The following is a 24,113-nucleotide window of genomic DNA, read 5'->3' as shown; positions in this document are numbered from 1 at the left end:
TTCCATTGGCTCTTGGACCTTCGGCTACCCATCCGGGTCCCAGTACCGTCAGCTGGTTCTCGGCAGTGTCTTTTGCTCTTGTACCTTCTGCTCCCCATCCTGGTTCCAGTACCGTCAGCTGGTTCCGGGCAGAGCCTTTGGCTTAGGTACCTCCCTCTGGGTATCCGAGTTCCACCAACGTCAGGTGGTCCTTGGTAGTGCTTTCAGGCACGGGTACCTCCTGCTTAGTAACCGGGTTCCAGTAACGTCAGCTGGTCCACGGTAGTTCCATTGGCTCTTGGACCTTCGGGTAGCCATCCGAGTTCCAGTTCCATCAGCTGTTTCTCGGCATTTTCTCAGCCTTCTTGTACCTTCTGCTACATTTTCAAGTTCAAGACCCTAAAGACGATGACCCGGAAGACCACCCCTAAGATAATGAAGACACCAGAGACAACAACCACCGAGATGACGACGACCCTGGAGACGATGACCCTGAAGACGACCCCGATGACGACCCCGGAGACGACGACGACAACCTGGAAGACCGAGAAGCAGAAGAACAAGAGGCTGCAGAACAAAGAGCAGAAGAACATTAAGCATAAGACTAAATATCAGAGCAAAAGATATTATCTAAATTATAAGCAGAAGAAGACTAAGCAGTGTATGGGGGTGAGTCCGTTCCTCCTCGTGGTGCCCCTGGATAAAGCCTGATGCTGCAGGCCAAACTGAACGCGGACAAATGTAACTCTTTTGTGACAGGCAGAACGGAAGGTGTAATCTTCAAACTTTTATAGATAACAACTACGGGAATGCCTGTCACAAATAAGAATATGATGAAGAAGTTGAATATGAAGAAGATAATAGTTAAATAAAAAGAATATGAACAATGTAACAAAAAAAAAAAAATAGGTAGAAGATGAAGAAGAAGATGAATAAAGGTGAAGAAGTTGATGTCAAAGAAGCTGATGATGAGGATAATGAAGAAGAAAGTGTGGGAGAAGTAAAAAAGAAGGTGAAGGGCGTGGAAGTAGTGAAACATCAATATCTGACAAAATAAGTAAAAAATTAACATAGTCAAAATATTTCTAAGGACGAACGTCATAAAAAAAAAAAAATCCTGCTATTCTATTTGATTGGGCTAAACCTCTGTGCCTTTAATGTCTCCGCCACCTCCCCCAATACATCCTACATTATTCTTAGTTGTTTTCCTTCATGTAGAATTAACCTACAAGGAAAGAAAGGGTTTATTTTAATTCCGATATTTTCGTCCCATTGACTTGCATTGGGATCGGGTATCGGTATCGGATTAGATCCGATACTTTGACGGTATCGGCCGATACTTTCCGATACCGATACTTTCCGATATCGGAAGGTATCGCTCAACACTACTGGTTGCACATCCTTTGAATTAAATAACTGCAATCATCACTTCTTATAATCTTCAACAAGCTTCTTACAACTCTCAGCTGGAATTTTTGACCACTCTTTTGCAAACGGATCTCTCATATTTGAACAGTGCCTTTTTCCAACAGCAATTTTAAGATCTCTCCATAGATGTTCAATAGGATTTAGATCTGGACTCATTGCTGTCCACTTTTGAACTCTCCAGCACTTTGTTTCAATCCATTTGTGGGAGCTTCTTGAAGTATGTTTGGGTCATTGTTCGGCTGGAAGACATGACTTTGGGCACTACACTGCAACGCAAAATCCATTGAACATCTTCAGATTTCATGATGCCTCGCACACAGTAAAGGCAACCAGTGCTAGAGGCAGCAAAACAACCCCAAAACATCTTTGAACATGCACCATATATGACTGTAGGTGTTGTGGGTTTTTTTTGTAGGCCTCACTCCATTCTCGGTAAACAGTAGAATGATGTGTTTTACGAAAAAGCTCTATCTTGGTCTCATCTGTCCACAAGACATTTTCCCAGAAGGATTTTGGCAAACTGCAGTCTAGCTTTTTTAGGTCTGTGTCAGCAGTGGGGTCATTCTGGGTTTCCTGCCATAATACTTAATTTAATTGAAATGTCCATGGATTGTTTACGCTGATGCTGATGGACCCTGAGCCTGCAGGACAGCTTGAATTGCTTTGGTACTTGAATGGGGCTATTTATCCACCATCCACACTATCCTGCTTCACAATCTTTCATCAAACTTTCTCTGCCGTCCATGTCCAAGGAGATTAGCTACAGTGCCATGGGTTGTAAACATCTCAAATATGTCGCACACCGTGGATAAAGGAACATCAAGATCTTTGGAGATGGACTTGTAACCTTGAGATTGTACCAAAAAAAAGCAAAACATTTCTCCCAGAAAATGATTGCAACAAATTTAGTTATCAACTCCTTAGACAGTTCTCTTCTCCTCATTCTGTTCTTCGTGCTCAGTGTGGAACACAGACAATTCAAAGATTGAGGTATCTTTTCTCCTTTTCATCTGGTTTCAGATGTGATTTTCATATTGCCCACACCTGTTTCTTGCCACAGGTGAGTTTGTTTCAAGCATGGGATGCTAATTCAAAGTGGTTTATCCACAATTTTGGAAAGGTTTCAACAATTTTATCCAGCCAATTTTTGTGGTTTTGTGTGAAATGATAGACAAGGAAAAGGCAAATTGTACATGTTTTTTTTTGCGTTGTTCCAATACACACAGGAAGTAAACATGTGCATAACAAAACATGTTGCTCTCAGGGGGAAAAAAAAACAAGATAATCTTGCGGTTATGATACCTTTTAATGGCTAAGAAAAAGTAAAATAAATGATGTTACAAAGCAAGCTTTTGAGAATTCGTATATGTCTCTTCCTCAGGCATGGTATATAAAAGAAAGTTTTTTGTGTAGGATGTGGTGAAGTTGTTTAGTAGTTTTTCTCATTACCTCAAGCTGTGGGTTGTAGATCACCACAAGAGGTACACTATTATTTCCTCTTTATCTCCGTATTGAAGTAATTGACTTCTAGGGATCCTTGTGGCTCTAATGATCTGATCATCAATGGAGGTGGGGTGGTAGCCTTGGTCTAAAAATGCCTTTTTAAGATGGGTTCATCCCTGTTGGTTGGGCAGGAACAGATACGATTATATCTAAGGGCCTGGCTGTAGACAATGGACGTTTTAATGTGTTTCGGGTGGAAACTGTGCCATCTGAGGTATGTAGGATGGTCATTTGGTTTCTGATACTCCGATGTCTGGAATGAATCATTGAGAATTTTTTTGGTGGTATCCAGAAAGTTGATTTCCATTTTTAAGTGGTCCAATGTTAAATTTTTGGTGGAATGAACTGTATTGAACTGGTCATGGAATTTTTTATAGTTCTTGTTCAGACTCAGTCCAGATTATTAAGATGTCATTGATGTAATGGAAATAGACCAAGGGTTTGATGGAGCAGGATGCTAAAAAAATAATTAATTTTAGCAATGAAAAGGTTGGCATTCTGGGGTGCCATTTTGCTGCCCATGGCAGTTCCTGTACACTGTAGATATACCTCCTCTGTTATATATTATGCCATGCCTGTTTTGTTTTTATGTGTGAATATATTTATTTGTGATTTTTCAGAAACTGTGTTATACTATGCATGCCTGAGGAAGAGGCCTACAAGAGGTCTCGAAAGCTTGCTTTGGAACATCATTTATTTTAGCCATTAAAAAGGTATCATAACTACAAGATTATCTTGTTTTTTCCCACTAAGAGCAATCTTTTTTAACTGTCTTACACAGTACCAAACAGTTTTTCCTTTTAACAAAATGTTTAATTGCAATAATTTTCTGAGAGAAATACAAAGTGTGTTCTGGAACAATATCACGGTTACAAGTCCATCTCCTTTATCCACGGAGCATCAAAGTAGTTTACAACCCATGGCACTTTAGCTAGTCTCCTTGGATGTGGACAGGAGAGAAAAATTGAAGAAAGGTTGAAACGCAGGATAGTCCAGATGGTGAATAAGCAGCCGCACTCAAGTTCCAAAGAAGCTGAAGCTTTCCTGCAGGGTAAGTGGGCTTCAGTGTCAGCATGAACTATCCATTCACATTTGAATGAAATTAAACACTATAGCATAAGACCCAGGAAGACCCCACATGCTGAAACAGACATAAAAAGCTAGACTGTAGTTTGTCAAAATGTACGCGAGTAAACGAAAATCCTTTCGGGAAAGCATCTTGTGGACTGATGACACCGAGATAAAGCTATTTGGTAAAGCGCATCATTTTACTATTTATCGAGAACAGAATGAGGCCTACAAAGAAAAGGACACAGTACCTACAGTCAAATATCTTGGAGGTTCAAAGAGGTTTTGGGGTTGTTTTGCTGTCTCTAGCATCAGGTGCCATGCCCATGACTGAGCAAGGCATCGTGAAATCTGAAGATTGCCTAAAGGATTTTGGGTTGTAATATAGAGCCCAATGTCAGAAAGATGGGTTTGCAGCTTAGGTCGTGAATCTTCCAGCAGGGCAATGACCCCAGACATACTTCAAAAAGCACCCAGCAATGGATGGAAACAAAGCGCTGGAGCATTCTGAAGTAGCCAGCAATGAGTCTGGATCTAAATCCTATTGAACACCTGTGTAGAGATCTTAAAATTGCTGTTGGGAGAAGACGCCTTCACATATTACAGACCTGGAGAAGTTTGCAAGACTGGTCCAAAATTTTAGTTGAGAGGTGTAAGAAGCTTGTTGATGGTTATAGGAAGTGATGATTGCAATTCTTTATTTGGTTACACATATTAAGTTGAGGGTACCAACATTTTTTTCTGGCCCATTTGGGGGGGTTTTGTGAGAAATTGTCAAATTTGCCTTTTTTCTCCATTTTTTTGTATTTTGTCCCAATATACACATTTATCTCCTGTTTGTGTGTACCAAAATTAGACTAGATTTTAGAAAAAACTTTTTGACAGTCAGGGCGATCAATAAGCGGAACATACGAGAGGTGGCGAGCTCTCCTTCAATGGAAGTCTTCAAGCAGAGGCTGGACAGACATCTGTCTGAGATGCTTTAGTGAATTATATTTATATATATATATATATATATATATATATATATATATATATATATATATATATATATACACACACACATACACATACATGTACATCATACATATACACACATACACTCACTGGCCACTTTATTAGGTACACCTGTCCAACTTCTTGTTAACACTTAATTTCTAATCAGCCAATCACATGGCGGCAACTCAGTGCATTTAGGCATGTAGACATGGTCAAGACAATCTCCTGCAGTTCAAACCGAGCATCAGTATGGGGAAGAAAGGTGATTTGAGTGCCTTTGAACGTGGCATGGTTGTTGGTGCCAGAAGGGCTGGTCTGAGTATTTCAGAAACTGCTGATCTACTGGGATTTTCACGCACAACCATCTCTAGGGTTTACAGAGAATGGCCCGAAAAAGAAAAAAAATCCAGTGAGCGGCAGTTCTGTGGGCGGAAATGCCTTGTTGATGCCAGAGGTCAGAGGAGAATGGGCAGACTGGTTCGAGCTGATAGAAAGGCAACAGTGACTCAAATCGCCACCCGTTACAACCAAGGTAGGCCTAAGAGCATCTCTGAACGCACAGTGCGTCGAACTTTGAGGCAGATGGGCTACAGCAGCAGAAGACCACACCGGGTACCACTCCTTTCAGCTAAGAACAGGAAACTGAGGCTACAATTTGCACAAGCTCATCGAAATTGGACAGTAGAAGATTGGAAAAACGTTGCTTGGTCTGATGAGTCTCGATTTCTGCTGCGACATTCGGATGGTAGGGTCAGAATTTGGCGTAAACAACATGAAAGCATGGATCCATCCTGCCTTGTATGGAGCATCTTTGGGATGTGCAGCCGACAAATCTGCGGCAACTGTGTGATGCCATCATGTCAATATGGACCAAAATCTCTGAGGAATGCTTCCAGCACCTTGTTGAATCTATGCCACGAAGAATTGAGGCAGTTCTGAAGGCAAAAGGGGGTCCAACCCGTTACTAGCATGGTGTACCTAATAAAGTGGCCGGTGAGTGTATAATACAGTGATGGAGCTTTTTAATGCTATTGTGTTGTGTATATTTACCTGCAGTTACGTTTACATATACAGAGTCATTAGCCGTGCGGAGGGTCACCGGGTTCCTCACCACACACGTGTACAGTCCTTCATCCTCAGGGGCAGCATTACTAATAGTATATTTGCTTGTTTTTTCCTGTATGTCTGTGCTATTACGCTTCCATTGGTATTCGGGAGGTGGGACAGAATCAGCAGAACATGTTAATGTGATGGAGGAACCAGGCCTCACAAATGATGCACTTTCTATTTGTGCCTTGTCTGGGCCATCTGTAGAAGAAAAGAAGCAGGTACAGTAAATACATCAGATTAAAAGAAAATGAATTAGATATTGTGGGTTCCCGCTTAGGCCAAACATCAGGAGAGATGCAAGCAAATAATGTCTGGCTCAAACACCACGTTAAGATCTTAGAGGAGTTGGTTCTCAAGTCACAAAGTCTTCATTTCCCTTGAAGTGTGGGAGAACTTGGCAGATTACTGCACTAGACCCCTAGAGATTTTAAGAAGTTACTCAAAATATCCCTGGTAATCTAGAGAAGTGTAATTAAGGGATCAACTTTTTATGAACAGGTTCTCTCTTTATCTTGACCACTGCAACACTATGTGGATTGGCCATCAACCAAAAACTGAGCTTCTCAGAAAAGAGGGATCACTCATATGGTGATATTATACCCTAAAGGCCTCCATACACATCAGAATAACTATTGCCATACTGGTTTGGTCAACAGACTAATGAGCATGGGGGCCTCCCAACTCTCCACCAACAGATGGTGTTGAAGGATATAAGGGTCCGGCATGTCAAGATTTCTGAAGGCTGCTCGTTTTGTTATTAATCAGATTAGCAGATTAGTGGTGGCATCACTCTCATTGTGAACACAGTGGAGCTTGGGTAGAGTGAACGGAGGAATCCGGAAAAATAGGTTTTGGCTGAACGATCGGCCACCGGCTATCAATTGTGTATGCTGAGCTTTACTGACTCGTAGGTAAACCCTGCAAATTAACTTTCCCTTTTTTCTTCCAAACTCTAAATTTGTAAATATGAAAGTGGTTCAAGTTAGTTTTAAAAGGATTCAGACTGGTATGACAAAACTAAAAGAACTCTCCAGGAACCCCAGCAACTTCCATCCAGTCACTTACCCGGTCCTCTGTTGACCCTTTTCCTGGTAAAGTCTCAAAACCCCTATTTTTGGGCAGATATGCTCAATTAGCCAATTAATGGCAAAAGACAGTCATCACAACATAAAGTGGATCAGGTGGAATTTCCATCCATTTCTGTTGTGTCTCGAAAAGACCAAGAAGCAGAAACCATCGGGGACCAGTGAGGGGGAGATGGGGGGGTGGGAGTATGACCCATTTTATTTTTTTGTATGCCAGTCGTGTACTATGACCGCTAGGTATGAATAACTTTACTTTCTAATGCAGTTTTACAAATAGAATATACACCATAATCTCTTTCTTTTTTTTAATATAGCTCCTATCTAGACTTATGTATTTCCATGACCTTGGGAAAAAAAAGCTCTAAGTGGTATCTGATTCAGCAGGTCCTGCTCAGCGCCCTAGTCTCCTTATTTTTGATGACCCTACAAACAGAGTTAGAGGAGGTAGGTCGAAAAGACAACTACAAATCAGACTACACAGCGTTTTCCTGCAGTCTGTAACTATGGTATATAGGAAACATGTTCACACCAGCATACTCACAGGCCACAGTCACTGTGTATGGATCACTAGTATTGGCACTGACAAGGTTCCGAGCTTCACACCGGTATTCTCCTGCGTCTCCTCGTTTAACACTGGAGAAGGTGAGAGTCTTGTTATCTCCAGATGATTTGGATCCCGAAGGGACACTGGCACCATTCCTGGTCCACCTTATGGTCATAGCGTGTACGGTGTTACAAGTTAGGGTGAATGACTCATTTTCCTTGGGTTGAGCTGTGGATTCTGCAATTTTAGGTTTAGTGACTGGCTCTGTAAATGAAGGAAGAGGAACATGGGACAGAAATTATTCATACATAATAATAGAGGATTACAACATCTATCTATATATATATATATATATATATATATATATATATATATATATATATATATATATATACACACACACTCACTGGCCACTTTATTAGGTACACCTGTCCAACTTCTTGTTAACACTTAATTTCTAATCAGCCAATCACATGGCGGCAACTCAGTGCATTTAGGCATGTAGACATGGTCAAGACAATCTCCTGCAGTTCAAACCGAGCATCAGTATGGGGAAGAAAGGTGATTTGAGTGCCTTTGAACGTGGCATGGTTGTTGGTGCCAGAAGGGCTGGTCTGAGTATTTCAGAAACTGCTGATCTACTGGGATTTTCACGCACAACCATCTCTAGGGTTTACAGAGAATGGTCCGAAAAAGAAAAAAAATCCAGTGAGCGGCAGTTCTGTGGGCGGAAATGCCTTGTTGATGCCAGAGGTCAGAGGAGAATGGGCAGACTGGTTCGAGCTGATAGAAAGGCAACAGTGACTCAAATCGCCACCCGTTACAACCAAGGTAGGCCTAAGAGCATCTTTGAACGCACAGTGCGTCGAACTTTGAGGCAGATGGGCTACAGCAGCAGAAGACCACACCGGGTACCACTCCTTTCAGCTAAGAACAGGAAACTGAGGCTACAATTTGTACAAGCTCATCGAAATTGGACAGTAGAAGATTGGAAAAACGTTGCTTGGTCTGATGAGTCTCGATTTCTGCTGCGACATTCGGATGGTAGGGTCAGAATTTGGCGTAAACAACATGAAAGCATGGATCCATCCTGCCTTGTATGGAGCATCTTTGGGATGTGCAGCCGACAAATCTGCGGCAACTGTGTGATGCCATCATGTCAATATGGACCAAAATCTCTGAGGAATGCTTCCAGCACCTTGTTGAATCTATGCCACGAAGAATTGAGGCAGTTCTGAAGGCAAAAGGGGTCCAACCCGTTACTAGCATGGTGTACCTAATAAAGTGGCCGGTGAGTGTATATACACACATATATATTTGTGCATGGTCTCATTTCCTATTGGTCAATTTAATATGAGGAATTTACAGACATAACGAAAAAATATTGGCAAATCGACTCCATACGGATGACATTCTCTTTCTAGATGAAAACTCGAGTTTTTAGAAAGTACAAAGGTTCTCCTGTCTCACAACATTTCAGCAAAAGTTGCTCCTACACCCAATACAGATGCCAACTGAATGCTTCATTGAACATCATCTATCTCTCCCATATTCGTGAAAGCTCGCCTTAAAATCGTCATGCTTTTCAGGGGTGGACATACTATTGGTGCAATCTGTGCAGCCACACGAGGACCCAAGATTTGAGGAGGCAACTTCTACCTCCAATGCAGGTGGAATTGTATATGAGCCATTAGACTCTAAAAGGGCCCATATATTGTTCTTGCACAGGGGCCCTCTACCGTGATGTGTCTTTTGAGCGTGAGAGTGGAGTAAACCACTGTAAGACACTTTTGGCAGTGGCTTATCTAGCAGGCAGACATTTATCTCCACTAATGATTTGGGATTTTTGTGGCGGCTACCATACGTCGTAGATGGTCAGCCAATCCCAAGAACATTGGAAAGCATTTATTAAATGGTAGGGTGTTTTGCCTTTAAATGGAATCTTTCACCAGGTTTTTGCCACCTAATTTAAGAACAGCATGATGCATGGACAGAAACCCCGATTCCAGTGATGTATCACGTACCAGGCTGCTCACTGTATTTTTGATTTAAAAAACAAAAAAAAAACAAACACTATTGCAAAGAATAGGTTGTCTGGTCTAAATCTGTGTGACTGCAGACTTATGAATAATCCAACCAGTACATGAACTGTGCGCTGCGAGGATTCACCTGTTTCTGAGTCAAGACCAGCGGGTATGTACGTGGGACACCCCAGGAATCCGGTTGTCACAGTGGTATTGCCTTCCTCACGGGGAGGGTGATGCCATGCCTGGAAGCGAGAAGGATCTCCTTAACAGGTAACACTTGCATGCAACACTTTTCTGACTCCAGGCCAGAAGGGAGAGCTCTAGACCTGGTTTCAGGGTAGCTTCCCTATATATATTCTGGCTGGAGGAGGAGTTAGGGAAGTCTGTAGGAGACAGGGAAGGGAGAAGGAGCACAGGAGGAGAAAGAAACTGGAGTGGAACTGTGACTAGGCTCCCTCCAGGTTCAAGCACAAGAAACCAGACGCCAGAAGTCCGAGATTGTGGGAGAACTGTATGCCCCACAGCAGAAACCGGCAGGCAGGAGATTCCAAGGCCACAATTACACCTGGAGGCACAGCAGATTAGAGCCCGGAGTAACCACGAGAAGGGACACCTGTAAAAAGGCTCGAGTTGCCTGCCATGCGGGTAGTGTCCACCTAAAGGGATAGACAGAGAGGACCTTGTGTGAGGCCTCAGGCAGCAAGGGACAGAGAACACAGCGCAGTAAGGAAGGCTTCCAACCCCACCTGGCTAGGGAGATTCTGAATCACGTCCAGGCTGCCCGGATTCCAAAGATCACCTGTAACCTGTACCGGAACTTTATCAGCAAAAGGTAAAGAGACTGCAACCTTGTGTCCTACAATCCTTTCCTGCACCTCAACACCTATCATACTTACCAACTGTACCGGTAGCCCTTGGGACTAAGCTCTACCTGTGGGAGCTATGCCTTCTAAGGTGCAATACCATCATCCTCCGGTGGACCCCTTTAAGCAGTGTCAGCCATCCCTGGCCGAGTATCATAGGTGGCGTCATGAACATTACTCTTTAGGCCAGCGTCACACTGGCGAGTTTTACGGACGTATGAGCGCAGAAAATACACCCGTAAAATACGCATAACACACGGCCCAATGATTCTCTATGGCCCAGCTCCTATCAGCCGTATTTTACGGATCCGTATTATACGGTCTTCTACGGCCGTACAAAATCGCAGCATGCTGCGTTTGTCACCGTATTGCGCAAAAAAAATCACCAATGAAAGTCTATGGGGCGAGAAAAATACGAATTACACACGGACCAGCAGTGTGACTTGCGAGAAATACGCAGCGGTGTTCTATAGAAAAGCCGGTAATTCAATTGCCGGCTTTTCATTTCTCCTTCACAAACCCGACATGATATGAGACATGGTTTACATACAGTAAACCATCTCATATGCCTTTTTTTTGCATATTCCACACTACTAATGTTAGTAGTGTGTATGTGCAAAATTTGGGTGCTGTAGCTTGTAAAATAAAAGGTTAAATGGCGGAAAAAATTGGCGTGGGCTCCCGCGCAATTTTCTCCGCCAGAGTGGTAAAGCCAGTGACTGAGGGCAGATATTAATAGCCTAGAGAGGGTCTATTGTTATTGCCCCCCCCCGGCTACAAACATCTGCCCCCAGCCACCCCAGAAAAGGCACATCTGGAAGATGCGCCTATTCTGGCATTTAGCCTCTCTCTTCCCACTCCCGTGTAGCGGTGGGATATGGGGTAATGAAGGGTTAATGTCACCTTGCTATTGTAAGGTGACATTAAGCCAGATTAATAATGGAGAGGCATCAATTATGACACCTATCCATTATTAATCCAATAGTACGAAATGGTTAATAAAACACACACACACATTATTACAAAGTCCTTTAATGAAATAAAGACACAGGGTGTTGTAATATTTTATTATTCTCTTAATCCAGCTGAAGACCCTCATTCTGTAACAAAGTAAAAATAAAAAAATCAACAATATCTCATACCTTCCGACGCTCAGGTCAAGTCCCACGAAGTAAATCCATCTGAAGGGGTTAAATCATTTTACAGCCAGGAGCTGTGCTAAAACACAGCTCGTGGTTGTAAAACCCCCGGGAATGAATGGAGTGCAGGGGAATGACCTGTAGTTACCTTGAGTTGCGGTGATGCGCCCTCTGCTGGATGTCCTCATATGAACTCGAGCGTGGGAACTTTTACCAGGCTCCAGTTCATGAGGACATCCAGCAGAGGGTGCATCACCGCAACTCAAGGTAACTACAGGTCACCCTGCACTCCATTCATTCCCGGGGGTTTTACAACCACAAGCAGTGCTTTAGCACAGCTCCTGGCTGTAAAATGATTTAACCCCTTCAGATGGATTTACTTCGTGGGACGTGACTGATCATCGGAAGGTATGAGAGATTGTTGATTTTTTATTTTTACTTTGTTACAGAACGAGGGTCATCAGCTGGATTAACCCCTTCACCCCAAAGCCTGTTTTCACCTAAGTGACACGGCCAATTTTTACAATTCTGACCACTGTCACTTTATGAGGTCATAACTCTGAAACGCTTCAACGGATCCTGGTGATTCGGAGATTGTTTTCTCGTGACATATTGTACTTTATGATAGTGGTAAAACTTCTTCGATATGACTTGCATTTATTTGTGAAAAAAACAGAAATTTGTCGAAAATTATGAAAATTTAGCAATTTTCAAATTTTTCTTTTTTATGCCCTTAAATTAGAGAGTTATATCACATAATATAGTTAATAAACAACATTTCCCACATGTCTGATTTACATCAGCACAATTTTGGAAACATAATTTTTTTTTGTTAGGGAGTTATACGGGTTAAAAGTTGACCAGCGATTTCTCATTTTTGCAACAAAATTTGCAAAAACATTTTTTTTATGGACCACCTCACACTTGAAGTGACTTTGAGGGGTCTATATGACAGAAAATGCCCAAAAGAGACACCATTCTAAAAACTGCACCCCTCAAGGTACTCAAAACCACATTCAAAAAGTTTATTAACCCTTCAGGTGCTTCACAGGAATTTTTGGAATTTTTTAAAAAAATTGAACATTCAACTTTTTTTCACAACATTTTTACTTCAGATCCAATTTGTTTTACTTTACCAAGGGTAACAGGAGAAATTGGACCAAAAAAGTTGTTGTACAATTTGTCCTGAGTACGCCGATACCCCACATGTTGGGGTAAACCATTGATTGGGCACATGGCAGAGCTCGGAAGGGAAGGAGCGCCATTTGACTTTTCAATGCAAAATTGGCTGGAATTGAGATCGGAACCCATGTCGTGTTTGGAGAGCCCCTGACGTGCCTAAACAGTGGAAACCCCCACAAGTGACACCATTTTGGAAAGAAGACCACCTAAGGAACTTATCTAGATGTGTGGTGAGCACTTTGAACCTCCAAGTGCTTCACAGAAGTTTATAATGTAGAGCCGTAAAAAAAAAATAATATTAATTTTCACAAAAAATGATCTTTTTGCCCCAAATTTTTTATTTTCCCAAGGGTAGCAGGATAAATTGGACCCCAAAAGTTGTTGTGCAATTTGTCCTGAGTACGCTGATACTTCATATATGGGGATAAAACACTGTTTGGGTGCATGGCAGAGCTCTGAAGGGAAGGAGCGCCATTTGACTTTTCAATGCAAAATTGGCTGGAATTGAGATCGGAACCCATGTCGTGTTTGGAGAGCCCCTAACGAGCCTAAACAGTGGAAACTCCCACAAGTGACACCATTTTGGAAAGAAGACCCCCTAAGGAACTTATCTAGATGTGTGGTGAGCACTTTTAACCCCCAGTTGTTTCTCTAAAGTTTAGAATGTAGCACTGTGAAAATTAAAAAATCATTTTTTCTATCCACAAAATGATGTTTTAGCCCGCAATTTTTTTTCCCCAAGGGTAACAGGAGAAATTGGACCACAAAAGTTATTGTCCAATTTGTCCTGAGTACGCTGATACCCCATACATTGAGGGGAACCACTGTTTGGGCACACGGCAGAGCTCGGAAGGGAAGGAGCGCCGTTTGAAATGCAGACTTAGATGGATTGGTCTGCAGGTGTCATGTTGCATTTGCAGAGCCCCTGATGCACCTAAACAGTAGAAACCCCCCACAAGTGACCCCATATTGGAAACTAGACCCCCCACGGAACTTATCTAGATGTGTTGTGAGAACTTTGAACCAACAAGTGTTTCACTACAGTTTATCACGCAGAGCCGTGAAAATAAAAAATATATTGTTTTCCACGAAAATTATATTTTAGCCCCCATGTTTTTATTTTCCCAAGGGTAAGGCTGGTTTCACACTTGCGTTTTTATCTGCATGAAAAAACGCATGTGTGAAAAAACGCATGTAAACGTGGTAAAACGCATGTGTTTTTTAGACGCATGCGTTTTTATAGGAAAACACAAGAAAACAAGAAAAAACCAAAAAAATCTAACCCTAACCCTACCCCTAACCCTACCCCTAACCCTACCCCTAACCTGAAATACGTGGCACTGAAATACGTGGCACTGAAATACGTTTATATACGTATATACGTATATAAGTGCCACGATATTTCAGTGGCCACGTATATAAGTGCCACGTATATAAGTGCCACGTATATAAGTGCCACGTATATAAGTGCCACGTATTTCAAGTAAATGCCACGATATTTCAGTGGCCACGCATTTAAGTGCCACGTATTTAAGTGCCACGTATTTCACGTAAATGCCACGATATATCAGTGCCACGTATTTCAGTGCCACGTATTTAAGTGCCATGATATTTCAAAGACGTGGCACTGAAATACGTGGCACTGAAAGACGTGGCACTGAAATATCGTGGCACTGAAAGACGTGGCACTGACATATCGTGGCACTGAAAGATGTGGCACTGAAAGATGTGGCACTGAAAGACGTGGCACTGAAATACGTGGCACTGAAATACGTGGCACTGAAATACGTGGCACTATGACTGTCAGAAAATGTTCATTAAACGGTTAGGGGTGAGTTTAGGGGTAGGGTTAGGGTTAGGGTTTGGATCCCTTTATCACCTTGATGGTGGGTGACTTTTCAGTGTGTGTTCTGGTTTTTTTCTATAAAAACGCATGCGTTTTTTACGCAAACGCGTTGAGATCGAATGCCATGTTGCGTTTGGAGAGCCCCTGATGTGCCTAAACAGTGAAAACTCCCCAATTCTAACTGAAACCCCAACCCTAACCCCAAGCCTAGCCCTAACCCCAACCCTAGTCCTAACCCTAGCGCTACTTTCACACTAGCGTTTTTTTGCATACGTCGCAATGCGTCGTTTTGGCGAAAAAACGCATCCTGCAAAGTCATCTGCAGGATGCGTTTTTTCCCCATAGACTAACATTAGCGACGTATTGACACACGTCGCAAGCGTCGTGCGACGGTTGCGTCGTGTTGTGGCGGACCGCCAGCAGCAAAAAACGTTACATGTAACTTTTTTTGTGCCGACGGTCCACCATTTCCGACCGCGCATGCGGCTGGAACTCCACCCCCACCTCCCCGCACCTCACAATGGGGCAGCAGATGCGTGGAAAAACAGCATCCGCTGCCCCCGTTGTGCAGCGCTTGCACAGTATGCGTCGGTATGTCGGGCCGACGCAGCGCGACGGCCCCGTACCGACGCTAGTGTGAAAGTAGCCTAACGGGAAAATGGAAATAAATATATTTTTTAAAATTTTATTATTTTTCCCTAACTAAGGGGGTGATGAAGGGGGATTTGATTTACTTTTATAGCGTTTTTTGGGCGGATTTTTATGGTTGGCAGCTGTCACACACTAAAAGACGCTTTTTATTGCAAAAAATAGTTTTTGCATCACCACATTTTGAGAGCTATAATTTTTCCATATTTTGGTCCACAGAGTCATGTGAGGTCTTGTTTTTTGCAGGACGAGTTGACGTTTTTACTGGTACCATTTTCGGGTACATGACATTTTTGATCGCTTTTTATTCCGATTTTTGGGAGGCGGAATGAACAAAAACCAGCAATTCCTGAAATTCTTTTAGGGGGGGCGTTTATACCATTCCGCGTTTGGTAAAAAGGATAAAGCAGTTTTATTCTTCGGGTCAGTACGATTACAGCAATATCTCATTTATGTAATTTTTTTATGTTTTGGCGCTTTTACACAATAAAAACTATTTTATATAAAAAAATAATTGTTTTTGCATCGCTTTATTCTGAGAGCTATAACTTTTTTATTTTTCTGCTGATGATGCTGTATGGCGGCTTTTTCTTTGCGGGACAAGATGACGTTTTCAGCGGTACCATGGTTTTTTATATCCGTCTTTTTGATCGCGTGTTATTCCACTTTTTGTTTGGCGGTATGAGAATAAAGCGTTGTTTTCTGCCTTTTTTTTACTTTTTTACTTTGTCCCAGGGGGGGACATCACAGATCGGTGATCTGACAGTGTGCACAGCACTCTGTCAGATCACCGAGCTTAGAGGCACATTGCAGAGGCTTGCCGGCGCCTGCTATGAGGAATTCTCAGCAGACGCCGGCAAGCAGGGTCATCTCATGACCCGGAAGGAGTCCCGCGGCCATCTTGGATCCGGGGACTCCTTCCAGGTCACCGGAGCAGCGCGATCTCATTGCGCTGCTCCGGTGGGAGAGCGCAGGGAGCCCCCGTCCCTGCGCGATCCCCCTCTATGCCGCTGTCACTATTGACAGCGGCATCAGAGGGGTTAAATGCCCGCGATCGGCGACAGCGCCGATCGTGGGCATTGCTGCGGGGTGTCAGCTGTCATATACAGCTGACACCCGCACCCGATCACCGCGGCACTCAGCGCGAGACCGCGGTGATCGGGGCGCCGTACTAGTACTGCTGCTGGCACTAATGCAGTGCCGGCAGCGCAGTACTAGTACGGCGCATGTCGCGAAGGGGTTAAGAGAATAATAAAATATTACAACACCCTGTGTCTTTATTTCATTAAAGGACTTTGTAATAATGTGTGTGTGTTTTATTAACCATTTCGTACTATTGGATTAATAATGGATAGGAGTCATAATTGACGCCTCTCCATTATTAATCTGGCTTAATGTCACCTTACAATAGCAAGGTGACATTAACCCTTTATTACCCCATATCCCACCGCTACACGGGAGTGGGAAGAGAGTGGCCATCTTACAGATGTGCCTTTTCTGGGGTGGCTGGGGGCAGACGTTTTTAGCCAGGGGGGCCAATAACCATGGTACCTCCCTAGGCTATTAATATCTGCCCTCAGTCACTGGCTTTACTACTCTGGCGGAAAAATTGCCAATTTTTCCCGCCATTTAACCCTTTATTTTACAAGCTACAGCGCCCAAATTTTGCACATACACACTACTAACATTAGTAGTGTGGAATATGCAAAAAAAAAGGGATATGAGATGGTTTACTGTAAACCATGTCTCATATCATGTCGGATTTGTGAAAGAGAGAGGAAAAGCCGGCAATTGAATTACCGGCTTTTCTATAGAACACTGCTGCGTATTTCTCGCAAGTCACACTGCTGGTCCATGTGTAATCCTTATTTTTCTCGCCCCCATAGACTTTCATTGGTGATTTTTTTGCGCAATACGGTGACAAACGCAGCATGCTGCGATTTTGTACGGCCGTAGAAGACCGTATAATACGGATCCGTAAAATACGGCTGATAGGAGCTGGGCCATAGAGAATCATTGGGCCGTGTGTTACGCGTATTTTACGGGTGTATTTTCTGCGCTCATACGTCCGTAAAACTCGCCAGTGTGACGCAGCCTTAGACTGTATTTCCCACTACACTTTATTCCCCTTTTATTGGATGCCCAGGGCCATGGACCGGGTCACTGCCACCGTGACCACCCCTTTAACCCCTTCATGACCTTGGGATTTTCCGTTTTTCCGTGTTCGTTTTTCACTCCCCTCCTTCCCAGAGCCATAACTTTTTTATTTTTCCGTCAATTTGGCCATGTGAGGGCTTATTTTTTGCGGGACGAGCTGTACTTTTGAACGACATCATTGGTTTTACCATGTCATGTACTAGAAAATGGGAAAAAAATTCCAAGTGCAGTGAAATTGCAAAAAAGTGCAGTCCCACACTTGTTTTTTGTTTGGCTTTTTTGCTAGGTTCACTAAATGCTAAAACCTGCTATTATGATTCTCCAGGTCAGTACGAGTTCATAGACACCTAACATGACTAGGTTCTTTTTTATCTAAGTGGTGAAAAAAAATTCCAAACTTTGCTTAAAAAAAACAAACAAACAAAAAAAAAAACTCGTAACGTACTCCATTTTCCATGATCTGGGGTCGGTTGTGGGCTTATTTTTTGTGTGCCGAGCTGGCGTTTTTAATGATACCATTTCGGTGCAGATACGTTCTTTTGATCGCCCCTTATTGCATTTTAATGCAATGTCGCGGCGACCAAAATAACGTAATTCTAGCGTTTCTAATTTTTTTCTCGCTACACCGTTTAGCGATCAGGTTAATGCTTTTTTTTATTGATAAATTGGGCGATTCTGAACGCAGCGATACCAAATATGTGTAGGTTTGATTTTGTTTTTATTTATTTATTTTGATTGGGGCGAAAGGGGGGTGATTTAAACTTTTATTTTTTTTATTTTTTTCACATTTTTTTTAACTTTTTTTTTTTTTTTTTACTTTTGCCATGCTTCAATAGCCTCCATGGGAGGCTAGAAGCTGGCACCACTCGATCGGCTCTGCTACATAGCAGCGATCTGATGTTCGCTGCTATGTAGCAGAAATGCAGGTGTGCTGTGAGCGCCGACCACAGGGTGGCGCTCACAGCTGCCGGGGATCAGTAACCATAGAGGTCTCAAGGACCTCTATGGTTACAATGCTGAAGCATCACCGACCTCCGATCATGTGACGGGGGTCGGTGATGCGATCATTTCCGGCCGCCCGGCCGGAAGCGGTAGTTAAATGCCGCTGTCTGCGTTTGACAGTGGCATTTAACTAGTTAATAGGCGCGGGCAGATCGCGATTCTGCCCGCGCCTATTACGGGCACATGTCAGCTGTTCAAAACAGCTGACATGTCCCGGCTTTGATGCGGGCTCACCGCCGGAGCCCGCATCAAAGCGGGGCTTCTGACCTCGGATGTACTATCCCCTCCGAGGTCAGAAAGGGGTTAAGAACAGAACCGGCCCGATACTGAGTGACCCACGGTCCTAGCGGGTGCTCCATACACATTATTCATACTCCCAGCCAGAGCCCGACTATTGGTCGTGGCTTCACTCCATACACCTTTATTGAGCGAGGCCGTGTCCAATGGACGGCCTAGTCTCTAGATCGGGTGCACCCTTGCTCAATACAAGGGTATGCAGACATATCAATTTGGACTGGACAACCTCTTTAAATGCATCCATGTACACGGCTGTTTTCACATTTGCATCAAAATGATACAGAAGCTGCATGCACAATCTACCCATGGCCAAGCACTAAACATTGATTTATGGGTCTTGATGCAACTGTTGGGGCACGTTATTGGTCAACTGTTCATAAAATGAATTTTGGATTTAGAGTGATGAAAAATACAAGATATTTGAGATAAACACATCCCTCCTTGCTACTATAGAGACTAAAGTAAAATAATATAGAAACATTTTTGCCATTCCACCCTCCTCCTCATATCATCCTTAGACAGGGTATCTCAGTTCTTAATCTACAGAGCAACTTTTATATTTCATCTTTTGTTTAAACAGACGAGGGGTCTTAGGCTGAATGAATTCTTTTCTCCTTTCTTCTTCTGCTGGAGTGTTTGTGAATGGCTCAGACTTTGCTCGACTCCATCAGATATAGAATAAGTTTTATAGTTTTTTTTCAGATGGGTTTGACCTAATAAAATAAATGAATTGTAAATAAATTCTCTGAGCAGTCTTATGGTCTTCACGCAGTTTGAAGGCTCTCATGCAGCGAGTGGTTCCGTATGTGAGGTCACCGGGGTTCATCGGCTATGAACTCCTGTAACCTTTCTAATGGAAGCTCAGCGCTACACATTGCAGGAGCGCAATTACGCTCCTATCTCAGTGCGAGTCAGCTGGCATGGAAACCGGTCGCATCACTGATGTGACCTCTATCCAAATCATCTGGATCATTGTGGGACAGCTATGGATTATCTTCTAGTCAGACAAGCGAGTGATCAAGTGGTTTATTATTTTTCTTCTTTTACAGGGGACATGGGCTTCAGTGGATTAGGTGTAATAGGCGAGTGTAACTTTGCCTTTTTATTTCAAATAAAGGAGATTTATTTCAATTAAAGGATTGTATTATGGCTATGATTTTTTTTACAATCTAAATATGGGGTTAGTAATGGGGCATCATAGGTCTGTTACTAACCCCTGGGATTGATGTCAGCGGCCATGAAACAGCCAACCCTTTTACCCCACTTGCCATTACACCAGAGCTAGTGGGAAGAGCCGGGCAAAGCGCCAGAATTGAAGCATCTAATAAATGTGCCTTTTCTGGGACGACAGCCGGCTGCTAATTTTAGGCTGGTGAAGGCCAATATCCATGGCATCTTACCAGTCAGTAAAGACATCATGCACAGTGTGGGAAAGACTAAGTGAAACATGAAGGGATGAGGGGAAGGAAGCCCAGACACTAGGGCGAGTGGAGATCCCTAGGCAGATCTAAGAACACCCTACTGTCCCTAAATTGGTTCCTCACCAATTGCCAGGCAGGAAACCTAAGCCCTGTATCTTCCAAGAGCTTAACCCTGGATAGGGAGAGGGTGGGATGAGCACTTGTCAATCCTCACTGTAAATTAAAGACAAAAAGGTAGACAGACAAGGGGAATGAACTTAGCTTTAGCAGACTCAGAGCGGTAACACCAAAAGTCCTCAAACAGCAACAGAGAGGAAGATAGCCGACTGTTAAAGCTCCAAGCCTTCACAATGGATAAATGTGAATATGACCGGTGAGTCTCTGCAGCAGACTGGGGATTTATAGACACCCAGGCCCAGGTGTGTCAATTAGAGCTGGAGGGAGGTTGCCGCTAGGTCCAAGAGTCAGAAGGATTAAGGAGGCGTCTGTAATGCTAAACGCAGAGACCTTCTGGAGCCAGATGCAGAGCAACTGTCTTTTGCATCTGACACACCAGTGACAAAATACTCTCCCCCAGCTATATGCTTTAGCTTGGCTGGCTGTCACAAATGGGGGAGACCCCACTCTTTTGATAACCAGCCATGGTAAAGTTGACAGCTGAAGGTTGCAGTCTGCAGCTGTCAGTTTTTTTCTGTGCTGGTTACCGCACAAAAAAAAAAAATTATATATACGTATATATATATATATATATATATATATATATATATATATATACATACACACATACATACATATACATATAAGACTCCACATAATTTTTATTTATTTTTATTTATTTATTTTTATTTATTTATTTTTATTTATAGCACAGGCGCTGGTTGACGAATACTCCCATTAGTTGCGCCTGCTCTTACCATTTTCAGCTGCAGCTGATGGGAGTAGTACTCTCTATGTGACCCACAGTAACCTTTGTACCGCCGGTAACAGCAATGATGGCAGATTTTATTTTTTTTTTTGTTTGTTTGTTGAAAAGGGAAAATGGGCAGTTTAAATCTTTTATATTTTTTTTCATTTGATCGTATGTGCCATGAGCTACAATACCACAGTATTGCAGTACATCGTAGCATAGCGGATGCCCTAAGGTTCAGGTTCTAATATAAATTAGTAAGCACAAGAAAAATCATGCGAGTATTACAGGTTCCCTTCCTCCTTCCTCACAGACTGCACAGTTCACCTCTTATCAAAATGTCCATTGATGAAAGAGCAAGTGACCGGCCTCGTCTTCCAATGGAGAAATACTGTTCATAAGAAAGTTTTTTGTTTTTTTTTCTTCAATTGGAGGAGACTACTTGTCAGGGCTGGTCACATTCTCCTCCATCAGTGGACAATTTGAGAAGAGAGCTGTGCAGTCTAAGAAGATGGTGGTGGAGAATCTGTAATACTAATATACAAGTGCCACAAAATCACACCCCCAACACGTTTTTTTAATTTTAAAATTATTAGCAAACTCATTTAGGGAGTTGTCAGGAAGCAAAAGAGATTTTCATACAAAATGTTTGTGTAATCCAATAATCTAACCACATTTCTATTGTGCTTCATTTAAAAATCCCTTCCACTCTTAAGTTCTGGGGTTTTCGAATTTGTTTTTACTTCTAAAAAAAAAAAATGGGATGTCATCAGGAGGTTGGCTTTGCAGTTACTGCTCCAGCTGCTGTCACCACCCTGAAAAAAGTGTTACCAATGATGTCCATTTCATGGCCTGGGCTAGTCCCTGCTCTACGGATTGTCGATTTTGACGCACACTCCATGTGTTATATTCTTTTAAATGTTCACTGACAGTGCACTCCATCGCTGGGTCTAAAGAGAAGCAACCAGCCAGCAAGAGAAAGCACTGTCAGTGGACCTAGAAAAGGAGAGAATACAGCAGGCAGGGAGAACAGAAACCGGGCCAGCCCCTGAAATCAGCATCACTGATCTGAAATGAAACGTCGTCAGTGACTAACCTTTTGGTTATAGAGATCACCAACTTAATTAGACTTTTACCAGATCAGTGGCCGCGGCTCATTGCAGTAGCATACAGATCACACCGCACCACAATCCTTCCTGGCAGCTATCCATCTCAGACATTGTCTCTGGTTGTTCAGACTGGACTCCCGTAACAGCAGGAGAAGACATGAAAAGCTGGACTGATATCACATGGGTAGACCTCAATTTAAGGGTGCTTTCACATTGTGTTCATAAAAACATAGTTAAGAAGGCCGAAGAAAGACATTTGTCCATCCAGTTCAGCCTATATTCCGTCAGAATAAATCCCCAGATCTACATCCTTCTAAAGATAATAATCACTGTAAGATACAATATTGTTATGCTCCAGGAATACATCCAGATCTCTCTTGAACCCCTCAACTGAGTTCGCCATCACCACCTCCTCAGGCAAAGAATTCCAGATTCTCACGGCCCAAATAGTAAAGAATCCTCTTCTATGTTGGTGGAAAAACCTCTCCTCGAGACGCAGAGAATGACCTCTTGGTACAGTCACCTTCCTTGGTATAAACAGATCCTCGGAGAGATATTTGTATTGTCCCCTTATATACTTATACATGGTTATTAGATCGCCCCTCAGTCGTCATTTTTCTAGACTAAATAATCCTAATTTTGCTAATCTCTCTGGGTATTGTAGCTCCCCCATCCCCTTTATTAATTTTGTTTCCCTTCCTTGTACTCGCTCTAGTTCCATTAAATCCTTCCTAAGCACCGGTGCCCAAAACTGTACACAGTACTCCGTGTGCGGTCTAAACGCACCTGTTCAGCGGCCCCATCAGGGGCCAACTGAACAGGGATTTGGACGTATACACCCACAGTGCCATAAGCTGTAATGATGTCGGCAAAGGGAACGTGCGCTGACGTCCATAATTTTCAGGCCAGGAGGTGAACACTCAGACATAGTAGACTGCATCTGGGTGTCAGTCTCCAAGTGTACACTCTGCAAAAAAAAAAAAATTCATAATGGCTTAGCACTTGATCTTCTGCAGTCTCCACCTCAGATCCAACTCTAGCTCTTCTAACTTTGGGAAAGTGATCCCTTATACGAAATTGACCCTGGACCCATCACAAGCCATTCTATTCACAATATGGTTCCTGGGACCAATTTTCTCAGTGGCCATATACTTAAAGTCGTGGCCTGTAGATCTACATAAGGATTATCAATAACGTACACAGAAAAACATGGCATAACAACAGCCAAGAGATGGTGCAACAAAACGAACATAGCAAATAATACTTACTACATACCGATCCCATCTTCATGCTGATGGTTCACACCTACAATACATTGCAACAAGGCGAGGTCCATACTGGTTCCAGTCCTTGAATGGGAACTATTAATATTTCTATTCCCGGACAGTAAACAGAGGTCTTTAAAATAGTGAGGAATTGAGACAAACTAGAGGTTAAAACACATGACGTGACACGTCTTGTATGCTGAAGTGTAGCAATAAGGTTGGATGTGCTTGGCGATCTTTGGCCGTGACACTGGTCCTGCAGTCATACATCGCTGTATGCTACTTCTATTGCTCAGTATAAGGTGAGCCACAAGGAACCACGACTGACACACAAGTCACAAAGTCAGTCGGACTTTGAGACTTGCTTGTCACGGCTGCAGTACTTGTGATCCCGTTCAGTTGCACTATGCAGTGATGTACAAGAGGCATAGAGCCATCTTTTGCTACATGACCTGTGTCGTGGCCAAAGTCACCTAAGACATTACTGAAGATTACACTAGAAAATACTCACAACGTGACAAGTATTTTTGTGTG

At 42.9% G+C, this 24,113-nt stretch overlaps 1 protein-coding gene across 1 annotated transcript in view; it reads right to left on the bottom strand.

The window, feature by feature from the left end:
* Positions 1 to 24,113, bottom strand: part of LOC143770338 (cell adhesion molecule CEACAM8-like) — a 72,812-nt gene that overhangs the window by 35,390 nt on the left and 13,309 nt on the right. The window contains exons 3-4 of the mRNA XM_077259866.1: positions 7,714 to 7,980; positions 6,028 to 6,285 (exon numbers count right to left, since the gene is read on the bottom strand). Of these exons, the coding sequence (XP_077115981.1) occupies positions 6,028 to 6,285; positions 7,714 to 7,980 (525 nt within the window). The remainder of the gene's footprint in view (positions 1 to 6,027; positions 6,286 to 7,713; positions 7,981 to 24,113) is intronic.

This window comes from Ranitomeya variabilis, chromosome 4 (assembly GCF_051348905.1).
Source record: "Ranitomeya variabilis isolate aRanVar5 chromosome 4, aRanVar5.hap1, whole genome shotgun sequence".
NCBI lineage: Eukaryota > Metazoa > Chordata > Amphibia > Anura > Dendrobatidae > Ranitomeya > Ranitomeya variabilis.
This window is presented reverse-complemented; position numbering and strand designations above follow the sequence as displayed.